General features: G+C 51.6%; 1 protein-coding gene across 1 annotated transcript in view; it reads right to left on the bottom strand.

Moving 5' to 3' along the window:
- Positions 1–18,346, bottom strand: part of CACNA1S (calcium voltage-gated channel subunit alpha1 S) — a 73,734-nt gene extending 55,388 nt beyond the window's left edge. The window contains exons 1-2 of the mRNA XM_007988996.3: positions 18,107–18,346; positions 16,099–16,204 (exon numbers count right to left, since the gene is read on the bottom strand). Of these exons, the coding sequence (XP_007987187.3) occupies positions 16,099–16,204; positions 18,107–18,258 (258 nt within the window). The 5' untranslated portion in view covers positions 18,259–18,346. The remainder of the gene's footprint in view (positions 1–16,098; positions 16,205–18,106) is intronic.
- Between the last annotated feature and the right edge of the window lie 1,489 nt (positions 18,347–19,835).

Genomic DNA, 19,835 nt, shown 5'->3' with positions numbered 1-19,835 from the left:
AGGCACGCCTCAGGACATTCGCACCTACTGATGGAATGCCCACCCACCTCCACACCTACACGCCCCCACACTGCCACTCCCTCACTGTCCACAGGTCTTTACTCAAAATTCCTTCACTGAGGCCTTTTCTGGCCACCAAGTGTAATGCGAGCTATCTCCAGCATTTCATGTTCCTCTGCTCTGCTTAATTTGGTCTTCTTAGCACTTACTCTTAGCTTAAATACCATATCTATATATATTATATATATGAAATCTTATTCATTATCTATCTTCCCCACTAGAATATAAACTCCATGAAGCATGGGGATTTTTGCCCATTTTTTTTTTCATTACTCCACTTCCAGAGATGAGAATGGGTTGAATACATGGAGGATCTGAGGCACCCGAAATGAAAGTCCCCAGGTGGTTTTTCTGGTTTTGGCACCTTTCTTCTCCCACCATGCAGGGGATGGATGGTAGGAGATGGGGGTGGATTGCTCAGAACTCCAGATGCTTTCCCTTGCTGGGCAGTGTTGCTCTTTAATTCATTTTCCTTTAAGGTTCCCTGCCCGCCCCACCTGCCCTCACATTGGCTTCCTTTAGGCAGCTCCTTAAAGGGCGTGACCCTATTACACAGGGTGAGTGGAGTGTGGGGTACACTGTGTGTGGGGAGCACAGGTAAGAGGCTGAGGTTTCAGCTCAGCCCCACTCTGCAGAAGGCCCTGCCGACACTCCAGGCCCTGACCCTGTAGCCTGATCCTCTGTGTTACTCTATCCTTAGCCCTGTCACCCTCCGCCCTCTTCTGGGCCCAGGTGAGAGCTATTTCTAACTGAGGAAGCAGGTCTCTCTTGTTGGGACTCCAGGCTGAAACTGCTCTCCTTGCAGCCATCTGAACCCTGGCTTGGCAGCTGCTAAGAGCTCTGGCCTCCAGGCCTCCCCAGATAAGCACAGCCTCCAGAGGGGGTGCTGACCCAGCCTGCAGCCTAGGCCAGGCTGCAGCACGGCACAGCTCCAGGAGGTGTGTGTATATATATACACGGATCTATCCTGATTGGTGCTCCCTGGAGTTACACAACAAGGGGGTCTGTACCCCCACAACCCAGCCCCCATTAGTCTCCAACACTCACACCCATGGAAGCGTCTCCTGGGAGCAGGGGCCCTCCCCATCAGCACACTGCGGAGGCGTCACTCATATTCACAGTTCCTTTACGGAGGAGCCAGACTGGGGAATGGGGCACTCCATTAATGATATGGAAGATAATGTATCTTTACTTCCAAGTGAGTAGGTGTGGGAGGCAAGGGAAGAGGCCCTCACATGGCTCATTTTTGTGGATAGGGCTCCAGAATCCTCCAAACTTGTCATTCAGAGAATTTTCCTGAAAGCATGATTTTCCCCTTCCACATAGAAGGGAAAACTGCAGCATACATGGACTAGATTTGCTGTTCTTAATTTTGCCCTTCATTCCTTCTATCAATTTGTGACCCCAAAGCTTTCCCCTTCTTCCAGAAAATGGTAATATGATAATTAAAATGCAAAGCCATGCAGTTCTGTGAAAGGGCCTGTTGATGGAGACTGTGCTTGGCACTCGTGGGGAATCATGGAGCAGCCGCTCCATGGAGGGGAGCTGCAAAGGGAGGTCTGGGCACCCTCCCTGGCAGGAAGAGTGGGCTGGGCCAACTACAGAGGGATCTCCCGGGAATGGGGTGGGTGGTCTCCCTCCTCTGCAGGACAGGTTTCCTGGGAGTCAGGCACACCACTAAGGGAAAAGTGTAAGGGAGGAGAGTGAAGTCAAGGCAGCATTTACAATTTCAGGTTGCTGCAGTCCCAGGGGGATAGACAGAAGTGGGGTTGAGGCAAGGAAAAGCAGGACCTGAAATAGATGCAGTGCTCACAGGCTGGGCGGCCAGCCATGAACACCAGAGAACTGCCTGCACCTGCCACTGCCTGTCTGGCTCAGCCTGGCTCAGAGAGAGCTTGTCAGGGGCTGTGGGCTTCAGATGAGGTCACTCAGTTTCCTCAGCCTGTTAGCTCCAAGGCCTGCCTCTTTCCACCATACTCCCTCCAGCCCGACCCTGAAGTGCCTGGAAGTAAAACTCAGTACGATACAATCCCTGTGTGTGCACACAGCGTGAGCCCTCGTGCCGGAGGAGAGGGAAAAGGGATGTGTCCACTCTTGCATCATAGGAACAGTGTCATCAATGTCACACTGGGTTGGCTGACAGCCTCTGCAGCCTGGGCTCAGTCTTCCATGGAAGAATGAGGGATAGTCATTCCACAGATATTTATTAAGCTCTGGACTGGATGCCCTGGGTAAGACCTGGCTGTCTTCCCAAGATCAAAGTCATCAACCTTCCTAAAACATTCTAATTTCCTGTGACAACCCCCAGAGCCCACCATGGGCAGGTGGGAGGCAGGAGATATGTGGTGTGATGGTTCTCACCAGCTCTGCTGCTTTGGGCAAGTTCCTAAGCTTCTATGAACCTCAGTTTCCTCATTTATAAAACGGAGATAATGAGAGCTACCTTGAAGGGTCATGGTGAGGATTAAATGGCACCTTGTGAGTAAGTGGCTACCCCTGCCTGGCATGAACGAAATGCTGAATACATCACAGCTATTCTTATGAGACACCTGGGCCCTTGGTGAAGGTCTGTTTTCTGCCTACATTGTGTTCTGTTGGTTTCCATTGTGTTCTATTGGTTTTCACAGAGCTGTTGTTTGATGTCATGGTTTGGCTCTGACCCACCTCACACTCCATATGTTTGAAACGAAACTCCTCCTACTGATAAACCTGCTCTTTCTCATGTGTCCCTGTCTCAGCCAAAGGCACTCAGTGGCCCAAGCCAGAAACCCCCAGGGTCTTTCTGGACTCCTCCTCCCTCTTGTTCTCCCTGGGTCCCAGTGTCCAGCAAGTCCAGGCCATTCCAGCCCTACCATCTCCAGAATCCAGCTCCTCCTCTTCAACTGCTCCTGCCCTTGCTTGCTCTCCCCTGCCTGCAGTGGTCCACCGCCATCCACATCTCCTCCCCTGGGCCCTTCTCCATACAGACCCTGCCACTGCCTTGCTTGCAAGTCTGCAATGGCTCCACAACACTTACCAGAAAATCCAAATGCGTTCCCGTGGCATGCAAAGTCCTCCATAACATGACCCCTGCTGATCCTCTGGCCTCACCACCAGCCTACTGGCCACCCCGTCAATCATGTGGAATGACTTTCAGGTCCCCTAGCTCTCGCTGCCCCAGCCTCCACCTTTGCTCATCCCAGCCCCTCTGCCTAGAGTGTCCCCGAGGCCCACTGCCCAAGTAGACCTCCTGCCTCTTACAACCCTTTGACCCCCCACAGGGAGCACCAGCCCTGTGTCCTCACTGTCCCTTATAATCCTGTGCTGCTCTTTGCTGCCTTCTGACAGACTGCAGCTTCCTTGAGGCCACGTCATCCTCACATGTGTTCCTAACTGTGGGGATTTTCCATGGCTTCTGTGTCCCAAGAACAGGAGAGAGGTGACATTCCGCCATCAGTAATAGCATTTGGGCTTGGGGGCCAGGGTCACTCTCCAAAGAAGGCTTCTTGGAGTTGCTGCTGGTGGTGGGTGAGGGGAGGTTTTATGGTTGAGAAGGCCCCACCAACTGGTGATTCTGATGCCCTTCCGCCAGGGGCGTATGGTCCCCCGGCAGAGATGAAAGTATTTCAGGCTCAGGGCTTCTGCCCTTGCTGTTCTCTCTGTCTGGAATACTCTTCCCCAGATATCTGCATGACTCACTTGCTTCTTCCTTGCAGGTCCCAACTTGAAGGTCACTTTGTCACTGAGACCTTCCCTGGCTCTCACCCCCTGACCGTCTATCTTCTTAGCCTGATTCATTTTTCTTTTTAGCTGTTGTCAAAACTTGACTCGCTATATATTTGTTAATTTATTTGACCCATCTCTCCTGACCTGAATATAACATCACTGAGAGCAGGGACTTAGCTCTGTTCACTGCTGTGTCAACTACATCTGGAACAGTGCCTGAAAGTGCTGTGATGGAATGAATGAACCAGTGTCCTGGGGCACTGCTGCGAGAGGTGCAGGCTGTGGGCAGGTGCAGCTGCACACCGTCACTATCACTCTGAGACGAGGTCAGTGTAGGCATTGAGTAAGCATTTGGAAAATTCTATGGCAATCTGCAGCCACTTCCACACATGTGGGTGGACTATAGACCATTCTGGATTTGTCAAAGTCACATGGCGAATCCCAGCTGGCACACACTGTGGAGGGGTCCCACACAGTAGGACCATGTATCAGGCCATGATGGAGTAGAAATTAAAAATGACCAACTGTGGTCTTTCCCTGCAGATCATCTGAGAAACCCTGCCCCAGAATGCATCATCCTGCCCAGGACACAGTAGGTCCTCAAGCTATGTTTGTTGAATAAATAAACAATGGAAAGTCACAATCTCTGCTCACCTTCAAACCAGGTGCAGCCTTGGGATCTGTATTCCTAAGAAGAGACACTGGACCTCAGTGTCCTGATCCCAGAGCAGGAGAGCAGTGGTTGTCCCTGACCCCCTGATCTCTGAGCTCAGGGGAGGACAGTGAGCCCGCCTGACTTTGTGACGTGAGAGCTCCCTTACCTCAGCCCCCAACAAGGGCCTTTATTACTAAATGTCTCCTTCAAGGGAATTCTCATCCTTCCATAGATAAGCCTCTAACTGGTGCTCCCTGGGGCCACACTTAGCTGGAGGTTGTCCTGGTGTGTGACCCCTGATGCACAGGCCTTGCACCTGCTCCCAGGGGCACTGGAGCCAGGCACTCCCAGAGTCTTGGGCTGAAAACAGCAGGGCTGGGACCACACATCCCCTCACCCTCCCACTGCCTCTATTTTCAGGCTGAGTCTGCTATCTCCAAGGGTCAGCCAGTCCTGAATGCTTCTCCTCCCCCGGCCTGCATGGGGCTTTGTGGGAAGATGATGAGAACTGGTTGGGCTTTCCTCCAAAGGGATCTGCCCAGTGCCAGTGTCCCTATCTGGGACCACAGAGGCAGCAGCTACCACACCTTCTTCCCCTGCAATCCTACCCCTGGCACAGTGGCCTGGTCAGGACTCCAGGCTCCCGGGCTCCCCATGTGTCCCGCTGGAGGGTTCTGGGATCTACAGAGCCCGCTGAAAGGACCTTACTCGGCTGGCCTGGGGAGGGGCTGGCAGAGGCAGCAAAGTGTCTGCAGTTGAAGGGATCCCTGGGAAGGTGCACTGCCACCACATGACTGCCTGTCCCCTGGGCCTGAAAGTCTCCTTCCTTAGGGTCAGGACAGAGTGATCTGCTCAGGCACAAATCTCACTGGAGCAGGGAGGCACTGGACTCATATTTGTTGTTAACTCTTTAAGGCATGTGTGCTACAAGGAGACAAGGTAGATTTGACTGAAGAGGAGGAAGCCCAGGGTGCTTGCAGGGAGCACAGGCTGGGGTGGAGGACAGACATCCTCAAATGTCCGCTCCCTCTTAGGGACCTTACAGGAAGCTCTCCACACAGCCTTGGCAGGTGCTATCAGAAGACAGTTTTACAATATTCATGATTGCTTTCCTCCCAGATTCCCCCATTTTCTTGTTCCCTTAAGCTGACAGCAGGGCTGGGCCCCCTTGCCTCAGGACTGGTTTGTGGCAGCGCCCAGGCTTTTGTCTTCCAAAGCCTGAGAATCACTGCAACATTGGGAGGTCTCAGGGGTAGAGCTCACAGTTTGAAGGTGTAGCAGGATCTGGGAGGAGGCACTGGGGCCCCCAGGAAAGAGGACTCAGCCTCAATTCCTGCCTTAAGAAGGGTGCAGAGGACCTATGACCCTGTCACCTGCCCACTGCCTGAGACCCAGGGCCTGGGCACATTCCCCAGATAGGCAGGTAACTGAAGGCACCAGAATAGCTGCAGTGATCCCTCTCCATCCTAGAGGGATATGCACTCAGGATCCATGGAAAGTTGGTTCACAGGAAAAAATAAGTCCTTTCTTGCACACCTCAGTTGTGGACAGAGGTTTGGTCTGGCTGTGCTGTTTTTCCTGTTTCACAGAGGAGGGAAGTGAGACTTAGAGGGGAATGAGGTGCCTGCCAAAGGCGAGGAGGCCCTGCCTGCCGTGACTGAAGTAACAGAGTTTCTGGTAGGCTGGCCTGATGTGCTGGTCTCTATGGCTGCGCCGCACACTGGATGTCCAGGGCCCTGATGTCTCCACAACCACCTCATTCTCCAGGTTTGGCAGATGACCCGTTGAAGAGTGAGGGAAGTGGCTATGTTTAGTCCAATGAACGCTCACCTAAATAGATGTAACTGGAATGGGTCTCCCTTGCCATCCTACCTCCATCTCAGGGGTCTCATTTCCCTCTTCCAGTTCCCTCTTCACTTCCCTGTATAGCACTTCCCTCACCAGGCAACCAGGCTCCCTCAGGTCTGGGCAGGCCAGACACACCAGGGCTGACTAGACAGAGGGACAATGGGGCCGAAGGTCCCAGGAGGGCTCCGTACGTTCAGGGTGAAGGGGGCTGGGAGAAGAAGGGAGACCAGTGCTGTCTTGGGTAATGAGGATAATAATAGCTAAGCATTAGTAAGCACCCGCGTATGCGCCAGGCCCTATTCTGGCCACATGCATACATTTAATACTCACCGAAACCTTATAAGGTAAGTACTTTTTTTTTTTTTTTTTTTTTTGCCTTTTCAAGTTTTTATTTGTATACATTTTTGTCTTAAAAAGAAAAGTAGGGCTGGGTGAGGTGGTTCACAAGTGTAATCCCAACACTTTGGGAGGCCGAGGTAGGTGGATCACGAGGCCAGGAGTTCAAGACCAGCTTGGCTGACATAATGAAACTCTGTCTCTACTAAAAGTACAAAAAATTAGCCTGGCTTGGTGGCAGGTGCCTGTAACCCCAGCTACTTGGGAGGCTGAGGCAGGAGAATTGCTTGAACCCAGGAGGCGGAGGTTGCAGTGAGCCGAGATCACGTTATTTCACTCCAGCCCGGCAACTGTGCGAGACTCCATCTCCAGGAAAAAAAAAAAAAAAAAAAATCATTATCACAGGTTACAAAGGGCTAAAGCAAGAATAGAAGAATGAATGACTCTCTTTAGCCTGGAAAGCGGATACTCTCAATAGTATAAATGTTGTAATACAAGCTCATTCAAGCGTTTTACATTTCTTCTTTTATGTCCTTTTAAATGTGATATCCTAGCATATAGTAAAGATCATGTACTATGAGTATCAGATGGAAATTTCTCCACAAAGCCAGATAAGTTTTCCTCTCCAGTGAGAAACAGGCTATAATAAGTTCTTAAAAATTCTTGTCTTCTCTGCCATGGCAGAAGAGGGACAGGCTGGGGGCTGGGGAAAATCCAGGGACGTTCTACACAGGAGGTACTCTGGGGTTCCATCCAGGAGGGTGTCAGATAACCCAGATCACTCTACTTAGGCTTTTGGCAAAAAACAGCCCTCACCCTCCATCTACTAGTCATCTTCCCTGCCCCTCCTCCTCGCTTCAGGGCCTTCTGAGCTCTATCTTTTGTAAAATCAATCATCAGGAAAGGGGGAAAAAAGAGCTAGGATGGAACAAAAGTAAAACATTTAGCAACTTTGACACAGGGGCTCGGCACCTCTACCTGAGCCGCAGGGGTCCCAGCTGGAGCAGGGCTAGGTGGCCCTCGTCTACTGGTAATGCATCTGCTCCCAGGTGCAGAAGAGGGTGAGAGAGACCCGCACCTTTCAGGGCTGAGGCACACAGACCTTCTGATGTCTGACGCCCAAAGGTTGTGCTGGCATGGAGCAACCTTGGGAGTGTGCAGGATGAACAGGGGGATCTGGGCTGGCTGCTGCTTTGTGTCTCAGGTCTTGGAGTCCCATGGGAAGATGGTGGATGTGAGGTGGCCAGCCCCGATGGCCCTTGCCATGACAGCTACATTGGTTCTCAATTCAAGTGTCTTCAGAAAGTGAAGATGTAAACTACTCTTTGCAACATTAACTCCTAACAAGTCCAAAAAGAAGAAGAAGAAAAGAAAAAGCATCTCCCTCCTCCACCAGCCTATGTTGAGATGAAGCCCTCACCTCTCTGCCCCAAAGAGGCTTCCTCTTTCAAGGGTGTGTGTGAAGAAGACGGTAGCCCCCTGGCCTTGGAGTAAACTCTAGATAAGAACAGTCTTTCCCACACCCCAAGGCTTCTTTGTGCCTCTGAGTCCAGCAGAGGACGAACACTGAGGTTTCTATGGTGCTGGATACAGCACAGGGCGGCATGACCTGAAGAAAAGAAAGTGGGAGGAGGCGGTCCTGGAGTCCAGTGCCTGGTGTAGTGTGGAGCAGGCTCCAGACTGAGCAGGGAAAGGCCTCGGATCCCAGTGTCACAGCAGAGGCCAGACGCTCCTCCTTGGGTCAAGGCGAATAGATAACAGGAACTGAGATGGGCTTCCCACATACAACCACTAGGAGGGCAAAGGCAGGGAAGGGTACAGGCCGAAAACGAGGTGCCCAAGGTAAGGGGCAGGCCCTCGCCAGCCTGGGATACTATCTCCCACTCCCAACCCTTGGGCCCAACGGAGGAACCAGTTGAAAAGGAGGGCCCAACACATTTCCATCAGCAAGCAACAGGACCACAAACTCCTCCGTGTTGCCTAGCTCCCGCTGAGAGTGGACACGCAGTCATACCCACACCCAACACGCATCCTGGTCTGTGCGGGGCAGTCCATCATCATCCTCCCTAGCTTCTGACGACAGCTGACTAAGGTAGGTACTCTTATCCCCATTTTACAGATGAGGAGGCCAAAGCACAGAGGGATTAATTTCTCCAGGATCACATAGCTACCAAGAGGCAGAGCCATGATATTTACAGTTTGATTCCATACTCTGTGGTCTCAACCACCATGCCAGGCACGGGGAAGAGAGAGAAAGAGCATGCCTGGGACATCTGGGTACATTTGTTAGATCCTGCCCTCAGTCCACCCCAGGTCTGTCTTTTGCCCCCCAAGGCTTGGGTTCAGCATGACTTCAGCTGTGCGCTGTTAGTGCTGGGAGGTCAGAGAGGGAAGGAAACGAACATTTATTGAGCACCTCCTGTGTGCAAGGTCAAACACGAGGTTGTTGCACTCATGAGTGTAACAGTCCTGAAAAGAAAGATATTGTGGACCAACCTGACCAACATGGTGAAACCCGGTCTCTACTAAAAACAAAAAAAAAAATTAGCTGGGTGTGGTGGTGTGTGCCTATAATTCCAGCTACTCAGGAGGCTGAGGCAGGAGAATTGCTTGAACCCTGGAAGTGGAGGTTGCAGTGAGCTGAGGTCACACCACTGCACTCCAGCCCGGGCGACAGAGTGAGACTTGGTCTACAAAAAAAAAAAAAAAAAAAGAAAAGAAAGAAAGATATTGTGGTCCTCTGTTCACAGATGAGGTAACGGAGGTTCAGAGAGTTTAGGAAGCTGCGAACCAAAGTCTAGATTGGAGGCAGGTTGGTTTGACTTGAGAGCCTGTCCTTTCTTGCGACTCCTGGGCAGCTAGCACAGCTTGGGCAAAGGCTTTCCTCCAAGGCTTCTGTTGTTCAGCTCTTACAATGTCTGCAGGCCCTGTGCCTGGTGTGAAGGGGCATGGATTGGGATGGGCAGGGAGGGGGAAGCTAAGTGCCCTGAAAGGGGACCTAAGTTCTTACAGTGGTGGGAGGGCAGGCTCCCAGGTGGGTCTAAAATCCAGGCTTTCATTCATTTCCACAGACCCTTTTTGAGCACCGTCACTTCTCTGTACAGTGGCCCAGGCTCAAACAACCCTGTGCTCTGCAGGTGCTGGATCTCTGAGGGGTGAGGCCAGAGCTGCGGTCCTTCTGAGGCCCCAGCCTCCCCAGATGGCGAGTGGAATGGGCTGCTGGCCACAAGAGTTGGCAAGCGCATTCCAGACCCTATAAAAAGACAAATGCCCTGGCTGCCAGAGGCTTAGGCTCCAGCCTCGTGGAGGACACTGCGGCAACTTGAACCCCAGGAATGCGACAGGGGCCTGGTGGAGCCGGCTGATGCCTGAGGGGTGGGCAGCTGCCCTACAGTCCAGGAGGGGCCAAAGGGGCAGCCATCTTGCCGAGTCTGTCGGGCCCTGCCCTGCCCTGCCCTGCCCTCAAGGACAGCAGGCACCATCTACTTAAGCAAAATCTAAATTATCCGGAACTTGGAAATAAAGCAAAGAAAGGATGCCATAATATCATGTTGGAGCATTTTATAATAGGCCTGGCCAAGGATTATTTAATTATCCAGGTCAGGGTTTCTCAACCTCAGCCCTAATGATATTTTGGTCTGGATACTTCTTTGCTGGTGGGAGGAGGGCCTGTCCTGTGCATTGCAGGGCCCCTGCCTCTACCCCACTAGAAGCTAGTAGGACACATTTCTGCCCCTGCCCCTCCCCTTCACAATTCCAGTTGTTACCAAATATCCTCTGGGGCAGAACTACTTCCCCTCCCCAATCCCTTGAAAACCACTGACTAGGAGGGAATGTAACTTTGTTTAGCCCTCACTCTTCTGTCCTCTAGAGATGCAAATGAATTCTGCCTGATGGGAAGATAATCCCAATGGTTAGAGCTCTATTGCCCTGTAGGACATTAACCAGCTTGGTATCTAACCTAGCAATCCTATTCCATCATTCTTTCTCCAGTATCATAACTTCTGCTCCTCCAACTCCCTTTAACCCAGCTTCACACGCCTGCCTGTTCTCTTTTGAGTTGAACTAATCTTTGGTATGTGTTCCTTTGATATTTTACTTACAGTTGTGTTTTCACTTTTTGAACATCATACTTTGACGTAGGACTGCTTTGAGGGTGAAATGAGATAATGTAGCAAAAGCAATCAGTCTCTCATGTCTGCCCAACAATTAGTAAGTCTGATGATTGTTTTTGCTTTTCCACATTGGTCCCCTCAGCCTGGCCTAGGCTGGAGTGGTAACCCTGCCCAATAAAGGATGTAGGCCTGCCCGTAAAGCCACCTGGGCATGCGCAGTGATCTAACCTCTCTGCGCTGCAGTTTACTCTGTATAAATGAGAAAAATAAAAGTACCTGCCTCATGGCATTCAGTGTGATAACACATATAAGGCATTAGAACAGTGACTGACAATATGCAAGTAATCGACAAATATTGAATGTCATTGTTGCTGCTGCTGCTGTTGATTTGCTGGAGGAGTTCTTTACCTGAAATAATCTTTTGTCATAACTGTTGGGAGTTAGACCCTTTGAATCTAGAACAACCTGGGGGTCTCTGTGACTACAGGCATTTTGGCTGGTGAGCCTGCTCTGTGGGACCTGCATGATCAAAGTTCCTTCTGTTGATAGATAAAGCACTAAAACTGAGAAGGTCTTCACTCATCCAGTTACTTCTCTTAAGTATACAATGTCATCCCCATTTTATAAAGGAGGAAACTGAGGGAACAGAAAGGTTACATAACTTGTCGAAGATCACACAGCTAGTACGTGAGTGGGCCTGGGCTCAAAAGCAGGTTCTAGCTCCAGAACCCATTTTTATAACCACCATGCCATAATGGGCTGATTTCAGAGCCCGGTGCCACTGTAACATCCCATGCTTGGCCAGGACCTCAGCATCCTGGATGCCCCTCTTGCCACCCTCTGACCTGCTGCATATTCATTCCCAGGACTCCTTGCTCTCTCTGGACCTCAGTTTCCTCTTCTGTTCAGGGAGGATCCTGGGCTTTCCCACTGACACAGAGCAGCCAGAGTCAGAGGGGCACCCCTAGCCCCAGGAAACCCAGGCCCCAAGTCTATTACCCTCAGCCAACGCTGGCAGAAGGGATATGGAGGGACACTGCCAAGGGAGCCCATTCCCACAGACAGCAGTCATACCCCCAACCCTGCTCACACACAAGGCAACTGAGGGGAGCCTTTCTCGCCCACAACCATCCCTGCCCCTGACCCACCCAGCCAGTCTGGCATGTGCCAAAGTGAGGAAACCTCTGTCATAAAATGCTTAGACCTACAAATCCAATTGCCTGTCAGTGGACACAGGCACCTGTATCTCCACACATCTGAAGTTGAACTCACCACCTTCCTCTTCCCCACCCCCACCTGCAGTCTTGGTAAGTGATACTGCCATCTGCTCTGTTCCCTTCTGAACCCCAAGAGTCATCCTCCCCCTCCCCTACACTTCCATCCCCACATCCAGTCCTCACCATGGATTCCATCTGGCAGGTCTTTCTTAAGGCCACCTCACAGCCATCTTTACCATCACCAGTGCCTTGGCCCAGCCTCCCCTGTTGCCTGCTTGGATGACTTCCCTGGGCTCCCTGCCCCCTTCCCTGCTTTCCCTCGCACCCCATGTCACCCCAATCCATGCTCCACGTGGGGCCTGATTTTTCTAAATCCCCACTTGACCTCTCCGTCTCTTGCCTGCAGCCCTTTGCCCATGTGGCTTCCTCTGCCCAGAGTCCCCTTTCCCTCTTGGCCTTCTACAATGCGCTCCTTCACAGTCAGACTACATAATGGGGGCCCAGTATAAGTGAAAATGTGGGCCCCCATGTTCAAACAGTAGGAAATAAGTGCTGATGAAGGTACTAAATATAAAGCTTTTCCTTTTTTTTCCAGCCCCTTTCTCAACCTACCGTGGTGTCTTTTGATTGCTGTTCGGTGTTGTGTGGGGCAAGTGCAGACTGTCACAAGCACCTCCTCCTAGTCTTCTCCCTCCACCCTCACTATCCCACAGCCCAACATCCTGTGCCTTGGCCAGAGGTGGAGGTGTGGAGCTAGGCATCTCCCCTTCACTCAGACCCGCCACCTCAACCCATAGTGGACATCCGGCACCCAAGGGTGTTGCAATCTCTGCTTCCTTGGAGACAATAAGTACCTAGAATGGGGGAGGGTCTTGGAGGCTCAACCTCATAGGGTCGTTTACTGAATGGACTGCATCACTCTCAGCGCAGGGTAGAGACAACCAGAGCCATGTCCTTCCCTGAGACACGGCCCTTCCCGTTCTCCCACTAGGGCCTCTGCCAAGTGGCCCAGGACTCCAGAGGGCAAAACATCAAGCTGAGAGCCCCTCCTTAGAGGCAGGGAGATGGCAGAAGTCAGGACCTCGTGTGAGCCAAGGCTCCAAGCTTGAGGTGCATGTGCCATTGTCCCAATGGACTTCACTTACAAATCATAAATTCAAAGATAAAATTAATTAAAATTTCAATACGTTGACCACAGAGCATTCAGCCCCAAATGTGGGGCCCTTCTGAGTGGGGGTCCTCTGGGACTGCATAGGTTGTACACGTGGGAGCTGTCCCTGTCCTCAGCCTTTAGGTCTCAGGTTAAACATCCCATCCTTTGGGAGGCCTTCCTGATCTCAAGACTAGCTTAGGTTCTCTGCCAATATGCTACCAAAATGTTCCCAAACCTTGAACCTTTCCCATTTCATTTTAACTACTTGTTTAATTTGTTTTATCATATTTACTTGTTTAATCCAGGTAATGAAGCTCTGTGAAGATGGGAACTGTGCCTATTTGGTTCACAGTGATATCCCCAGTATGTGCCAGGGATATGATAGGCACTAAAGAAACATTCGTTAAATGAATGAGAAAGTTCATGAATAGTTAATCCTTAGGCCTCCTTTCTTGAAAGCTATGGGTTATTCTAAATGACTGGAAAGACCCCAACCCTTCTCAGATACCTACAAAGCAGCCAATAGGGTAAGAGAGAGAGTACCTGCTGCCCCTTTCTACTCTGACTCCTCTCATCTCCCTCTTGTTGGGTTTTGTGGACATGAACAGTGAGGAGCCCTGAGCTCGAAGCTGGCTGAGCGACTTTGGGTATCACCGACTTTCTCAGGGCTTCACAGTTAAGTGGTCGGATTAGGAGTCCTCCCTGAATATTCATTTCCTATAGAGCTCTGACATGCCAAGTGGCATTTTCCGCTATGGAAACATTTTTTATTAGGTTTCCAACTTCCAGGGAACTCATAATCCTGTCTCTATGAACTCTAGGCCTAACCCAAGGTTTTGCAACTCCAGCCCACAAACTAAAGAAAAACACACACAGGACTACATGAAACAGTTAAGGCAGCCATTTTGTTTCAAGATGGAAGATGATACAACCTCTAAGATGTAATTTTTTTTTTTTTTTTTTTTTTTTTTGAGACAGGGTCTCACTCTGTCGCTCGGGCTAGAGTGCAGTGGCATGATCCTGGCTCACTGCAGCCTTGACCTCCCGGGCTCAAGCAATCTTCCCACTTCAGCCTCCCAAGTAGATGGGACTACAGGTATGCACCACCAGGCCCGGCTAATTTAATTTTTGTAGAGACAGGAGTCTCTCTATGTTGCCCAGGCTGGTCTCGAACTCCTGGATGCAAGCGATCTTCATATCTCAGCCTCCCAAAGTGCTGGGATTACAGGTGTGAGTCACTGCATCCAGCAACAGTGTAATTTAATATCCTCCAAGGTGGGGCAGAGTTTTTTGCAAAAGTAGTCAATGTCGTAAGGAACTGAGGCCCAAAAATATGAAATCTTGAAGGGTGGGGTAGACCCAGAGCTCTCCCTGCATTCAGAAACATGGAGACTAAGCCTATGGTGTAGAATGCCCAGACTTTACGAAATGCCTTCCTTGCCAGCAAAGGTGGCATTGCCCTGCCAACATTTAATCCCACTCTCCTTCCACACTCGGGAGCTCAGAGTGTTTTCTCCTCATAGCAAGCACACATTTAGAATCCCAGCTTCCCATCAGCTCAAGATAGATTCCCATGGAAACCAGCATAAGGGAAAGGCAGAGATGTGTCAGGCCCTGGACACATGCTAATGTACCTCCTCCTTCCCAGGCCCTGCAGTTTCAGTGCAGGAAAAAAAAAAGCCCCGTTGAAAAAGGTGGTTCCATTGTCCTGTCCCCTAGGGAGCCTGAGGCCACTGTTTCTAAGAGGACTTCCCCTAGAAGTCTTTCTGCTGTCACCCACCACCTTGGCAACACAGCCTGTACAAGAGCAGGTTCTGGCCAGGCGTGGTGACTCACGCCTATAATCACAGCACTTTGGGAGGCCGCGGCGGGCGGATCACCTGAGGTCAGGAGTTCGAGGCCAACCTGGCCAACAAGGCAAAACCCAATCTCTACTAAAAATACAAAAATCATCTGGGCATGGTGGCAGGTGCCTGTAATCCCAGCTACTTGGGAGGCTGAGGCAGGAGAATCACTTGAACCTGGGAGGTGGAGGTTGCAGTGAACCAAGATTGCACAGCCTGGGCAACAGAGTGAGACTCTGTCTCAAAAAAAAAAAAAAAAAAAAAAAAAAAAAATACAGGTTCTAAAGTCAGAGAGACCAAGCTGGAGGCCCTACCACAAGACTTAGATGTGGGGTGACCCTGGGCAATGTACCTAAACTCTCTGAATATCAGCCTCCTTGTCTTTTAAATGGGTCTAATAATGTTACTTACCCCACAGGAGTAGTTATGGGGATTAAATAATACAATAATGTAAAATATTTAGCACAAATCCTGGCATTTAATAAGTACTTACTAAATGCTAACCATTTTTATTATAAATTAACTATTGGGTAAGTAAGTCCCTGAACCTATCAAGGCCTCAATTTCCTCATCCATAAAACAGAATGAGGTGGGGAGGAGGTAGGACAGCCTAATTTTTGAATATCCCTTCCAGCCCCGGCATTTTATGGTTCCAGGTATGTGTTACTGATGAAGGGGTGAAGAGAAAGTGGTATTGTAGAACTCTAAAACATGTTCTTGCTTCAGATTCCTGGATAAAACTCTCCCATGAAGGCAAACTCAGTGGACACAAGTTTCTTATGAATTACATCTAGGGAAGGGAGATTAGCATCCAACCTCTGTGGTTCACTGGCTGACCTTACGAAGCCTCAGTTTCCACATCTATCAAATGGAACCACTTTATGAGGTGGTTGTGAAGATTAAATGAGTTTACTCTCATCAGGTATTAGCACAGTGCCCGGGACCAATGACTGCGTGCTCAGTGCTGGCTGACAATGCCACAGAATCTAGAATAAGCACATTGACCCTGGAAACCTGTTGAACCACTCAGCCAGCCCTGCAGGTGGGTGGGGATGCAGGGAGTTAAACCACCAGCACCATCCCCCAGAACAGAGTCCACCAAGGGGGCCTCCCCAAGCCCGGGGCTGCAGGCCGGCAGGAAGGGGGATGGAAGCGCCAATCTTACCAGGCCGAGGTTCAGAGAGTTGTTGTCATCTTCTGGCATGGGCAGGTACACGGCCAAGGCCACACAGTTGGCAAAGATGGTAAGCAAGATGATCGTCTCGAAGGGCCTGGAGCCAGGGTTAAGGAGAGCCCTTGGGCCACAGGGCCATGGGACTTACAGGGCTAAGGGGAAGAGGGCGCTGAGGGTCAGTTTGGACTGTGACTCTGATGCCAGGCAGGTGGGCAGGCTGTTGGACACTCGCCTACGCTGCTCCTTCCCTGAGCCCCTGCAGGATACAGTGAGGACCAGGTTCCTGCCTTGACAACTGGCTCCCTTTCCTCAGGAACAAGTCGCTTTCACATAGACTCCTTGGAATGGTAAAAGTCTGGTCCCTGGCTGAGGGCTACTCAGCTTTAAGGCCTAGGGGGTCTTCACACCGCTCCACTCTCAGTGCCTGTCCACGCCCTTGCCTCCTCCCAGGGAGCCATGACTTTCCCAGATTCTGGCCAGTCCACAGAGGCTCACCCAGAGAAATGGCACGGGAGGGTAAGGGTTGATGCGGGGTAAGGTTGAGAACTCACCGAGCAGGACTGGGAACGAGGGATGGAGAGATGAACGCTGAATTTCCAGAGCCATGTGTGCATGCTGGTGTGCTCGTGCTCACACCTGTCACACCTCGCCCCTCCCAGACACACCCACCCTGCCACAGCCATTTCTAGAGGGTACCCCAGGTCCATGGCTTTCTTGACTTTCTGACCCATTAGGCAGCAAGTGTGGAAAGAGCTAGAGAAAGCAAGGGAGGAAGCGAGGCAGTTGTTTGGGGGCGGATGGGGAGGCATATTATGTAGATGGGCTTGACAGAAAAATCCCATTCTCTTCCCAGTAACCTCCAGTGTTTGAGAAAAGAGGAGGGCCACAGGGGCAGGGGGCTACGAGAGGGGAAGGTGCAGAGGAGCAGAGGATGGAGAAGAGGGAGAACCCACGGAGTAAACCTGTTTGCAGAAGAGAGGCAAGGAGGGAGGGCCTAGGAGGGTTCGATGTGGGTGATTCACCAACTGGCCGAGGGCAGGTGAAGGGAACAGGGCTGACCCTGACCCCAAGATATCTCTACTTGCCCCATGTTTCTCTTATCCTTCTAGTTATCCCTCATTCTCCTTCCTTCTAGGGAACAGTTGGTAGGAGCCCAGCCTTCCAGAACCCTTCAGAAATATTTCAAATATGCCCGACCCTCGCTCTCAGAACCCACTTGACACAGCCCTCCCCTTCTCTCTGTCACTCCTTCCTCCCTTCCCCAGATAACCCGGATATTTTCAGCATTCTTCCCCCTAGAGCAAACGCAAACATAGCATGAGATTCGAAGCCCCTGTCCCCAGGGTGGCACATCTGAGCTAGAACAACCAGGCTTGCTTGGCCTGTGTCTTGGAGCCACTCAGACCAGGCGTCTTTCAGACCCATTTTTCCCCTTGGCTCTGTCCTCAGCTGGGACCTGCCCCCAGAGGGGTCACCCCCCACCCAACCCAAACAAGGGGGAGTTTTCTCAAAGAGGCCATCGAACCTTTTATTGGTTCCTATCCTATTCTGAAATGAGGCTGGTGCTTCAAAAACCTAGTGGCACCCCATGATAATGTGGATTTGGGCACACCTGGGAACAGTCCCCATGAAGCAGGCCCCACCCATAGGTGGTCAGTAGGCATCTCTGGTTGTCACCCAGGACTTGCGTGGCCCGCTCAGGCCCAGGAAGCCCCACCAAGTCCTCCTCCTCTTCCTCCTCCTCTTCCTGTTCCTCCTCCCCCCCTCCTCCTTCTCTCCCTCCTCTTCCTCCTCCTCCTCTCCCTCCTCTTCCTCCTCCTCCTCTCCTGCGCAGCTGAGGGCTCCTTCCTCCCAGCCTTACTCAATTCTGTGAGTTCACCCCAGGTCTAAGTCCCAGGCCTCCCTGGCCCTCCTGTAGGAAGTGTGTGCTCTGTGATCACCCCTGAATCCCTCCCCCATGATGCATGCTCCCCCCCACGGCCTGGGCCCTGAAGGATACTTCCATTCTACGATGCTGATGCAGGCCTTCCTCAGGGGGTTCTCCAGGGTCAGGCAGAACAAGGCCCGGGGTGGCCTTGGCAGAATCTCAGGAACCGGCTTCTTGGGCTGTTTCTTCCTCAGGCCTTCATCCTGGGGCGAGGACGGCTCCATGGCTTCCCTGGGAATCTGGCTTTCTCCTGCTCCCCCTCCCCAGTGCCCTCTCTTCCCTGCGTCCCCAATGCCCCCCGCCTTGAGGACTGGGCTGGCTGAGGCTGTCGGCTGAGCCTGCCCTGCTGAGCCAGCCGGGGGGCGGGGGCAGGAGTGGGGGCAGGAGGATTACTCTCCCCACTCCCAGCAAGTAAAATTAGCCTCCACTCGGCTCCCCACTGCCGGGCCTGAGCTCCTGAGGCCAGGCAGCTGTCATTCCATCCAGTCCAGCCAGTGACTTCCCAATCTGTCCCCTGAGGAGGGTGGGGGATGGGGAGAAGAACTTACGTACAGGCCTGGGTTGGGGCAGGGGCAGTGGGAGAGGGAGACAGGATGGAAGGTTTCAAGCCTGGGGCAACAGAGATCAGGAAGGGGTAGCCTTGGATATGGAACCTCAAACGGCGGAGTGGCCCCCTCATGCCAAAATTAGGTTTCCCCTCCTCAGCCCCATGACATTGTCTGGAGAAGGCACTGGGCAGCCTAAGTCAGGACAGCTCCACAGCACCCTCTACCCATCTCAGTATTTGCACCATCAGCCAAGACTCCCCAAACATACCCTCAACCCACCCCCCAAGCAATCCCATGTCAGGGAGACAGTAAGCCCCTCTCCAGTGGGCTGGAAGACTCCCAGAACATCCCTGAGTGTACACCCCTCTGGCATAGCACCTGCCTCACTGTGGAGCATCTGCTGTGTATCTTTCTTCCTCACCTCCTCCCACCCCTACAGGTGTAAAGGTTGTGTGCTTTATCTCTGGGACTCTGGCCCCTTCTCTGCACAGTCCCCACATATACTACGCTCCCTGTAAATGATCACTGAGGCCAGGCGTGGTGGCTCATGCCTGTAATCCCAACACTTTGGGAGGCTGAGGTGGGCGAATGGCTAGAGCTCAGGAGTTCAAGACCAGCCGGGGCAAGTGGTGAAACTCTGTCTCTACAAAAAATACAAAAATTAGCAGGGTGTGGTGGTGTGTGTTTGTAGTCCCAGCTGCTAAGGAGGCCAAGGTGAGAGGATCAGTTGAGTCTGGGAGGTTGAGGCTGCAATGAGCCAAGATGGGGGCCACTGCACTCCAGCCTGGGTGACAGAATGAGACAGAGTGAGACCTTGTCTCAAAAAGAAAAGTTCATTGAGGCCAGCCACGGTGGCGCATGCCTGTAATCCCAGCACTTTGGGAAGCCAAGGTGGGCAGATTACTTCAGGTCAGGAATTCCAGACCAGCATGGCCAACATGGTGAAACCTGAACTCTACTAAAAATACCAAAAATTAGTGGGCGTGGTGGTGTGCACCTGTAATCCCAGCTACTCTGGAGGCCAAGGCAGCAGAATTGCTCAAACCCAGGAGGCAGAGGTTGCAGTGAGCAGGCATCAAATCACTGCACTCCAGCCTGGGCAACAGAGCAAAACCTGTCTCAAAAATAAAAATAAAAATAAAAATAAAAAAATTCATTGAATGCCTGAGCTAACACTGAACCTTAAATGCACTAACAGCAAATCCCACATACCCTTCCAGCAAGTACTCTGGACTAGGAGTGGGAATAAGAAA

This window comes from Chlorocebus sabaeus, chromosome 25 (assembly GCF_047675955.1).
Source record: "Chlorocebus sabaeus isolate Y175 chromosome 25, mChlSab1.0.hap1, whole genome shotgun sequence".
Taxonomy (NCBI): Eukaryota; Metazoa; Chordata; class Mammalia; order Primates; family Cercopithecidae; genus Chlorocebus; species Chlorocebus sabaeus.
Note: the sequence above shows the minus strand (reverse complement) of the source record. Positions and strands in the feature narration are given on the sequence as shown.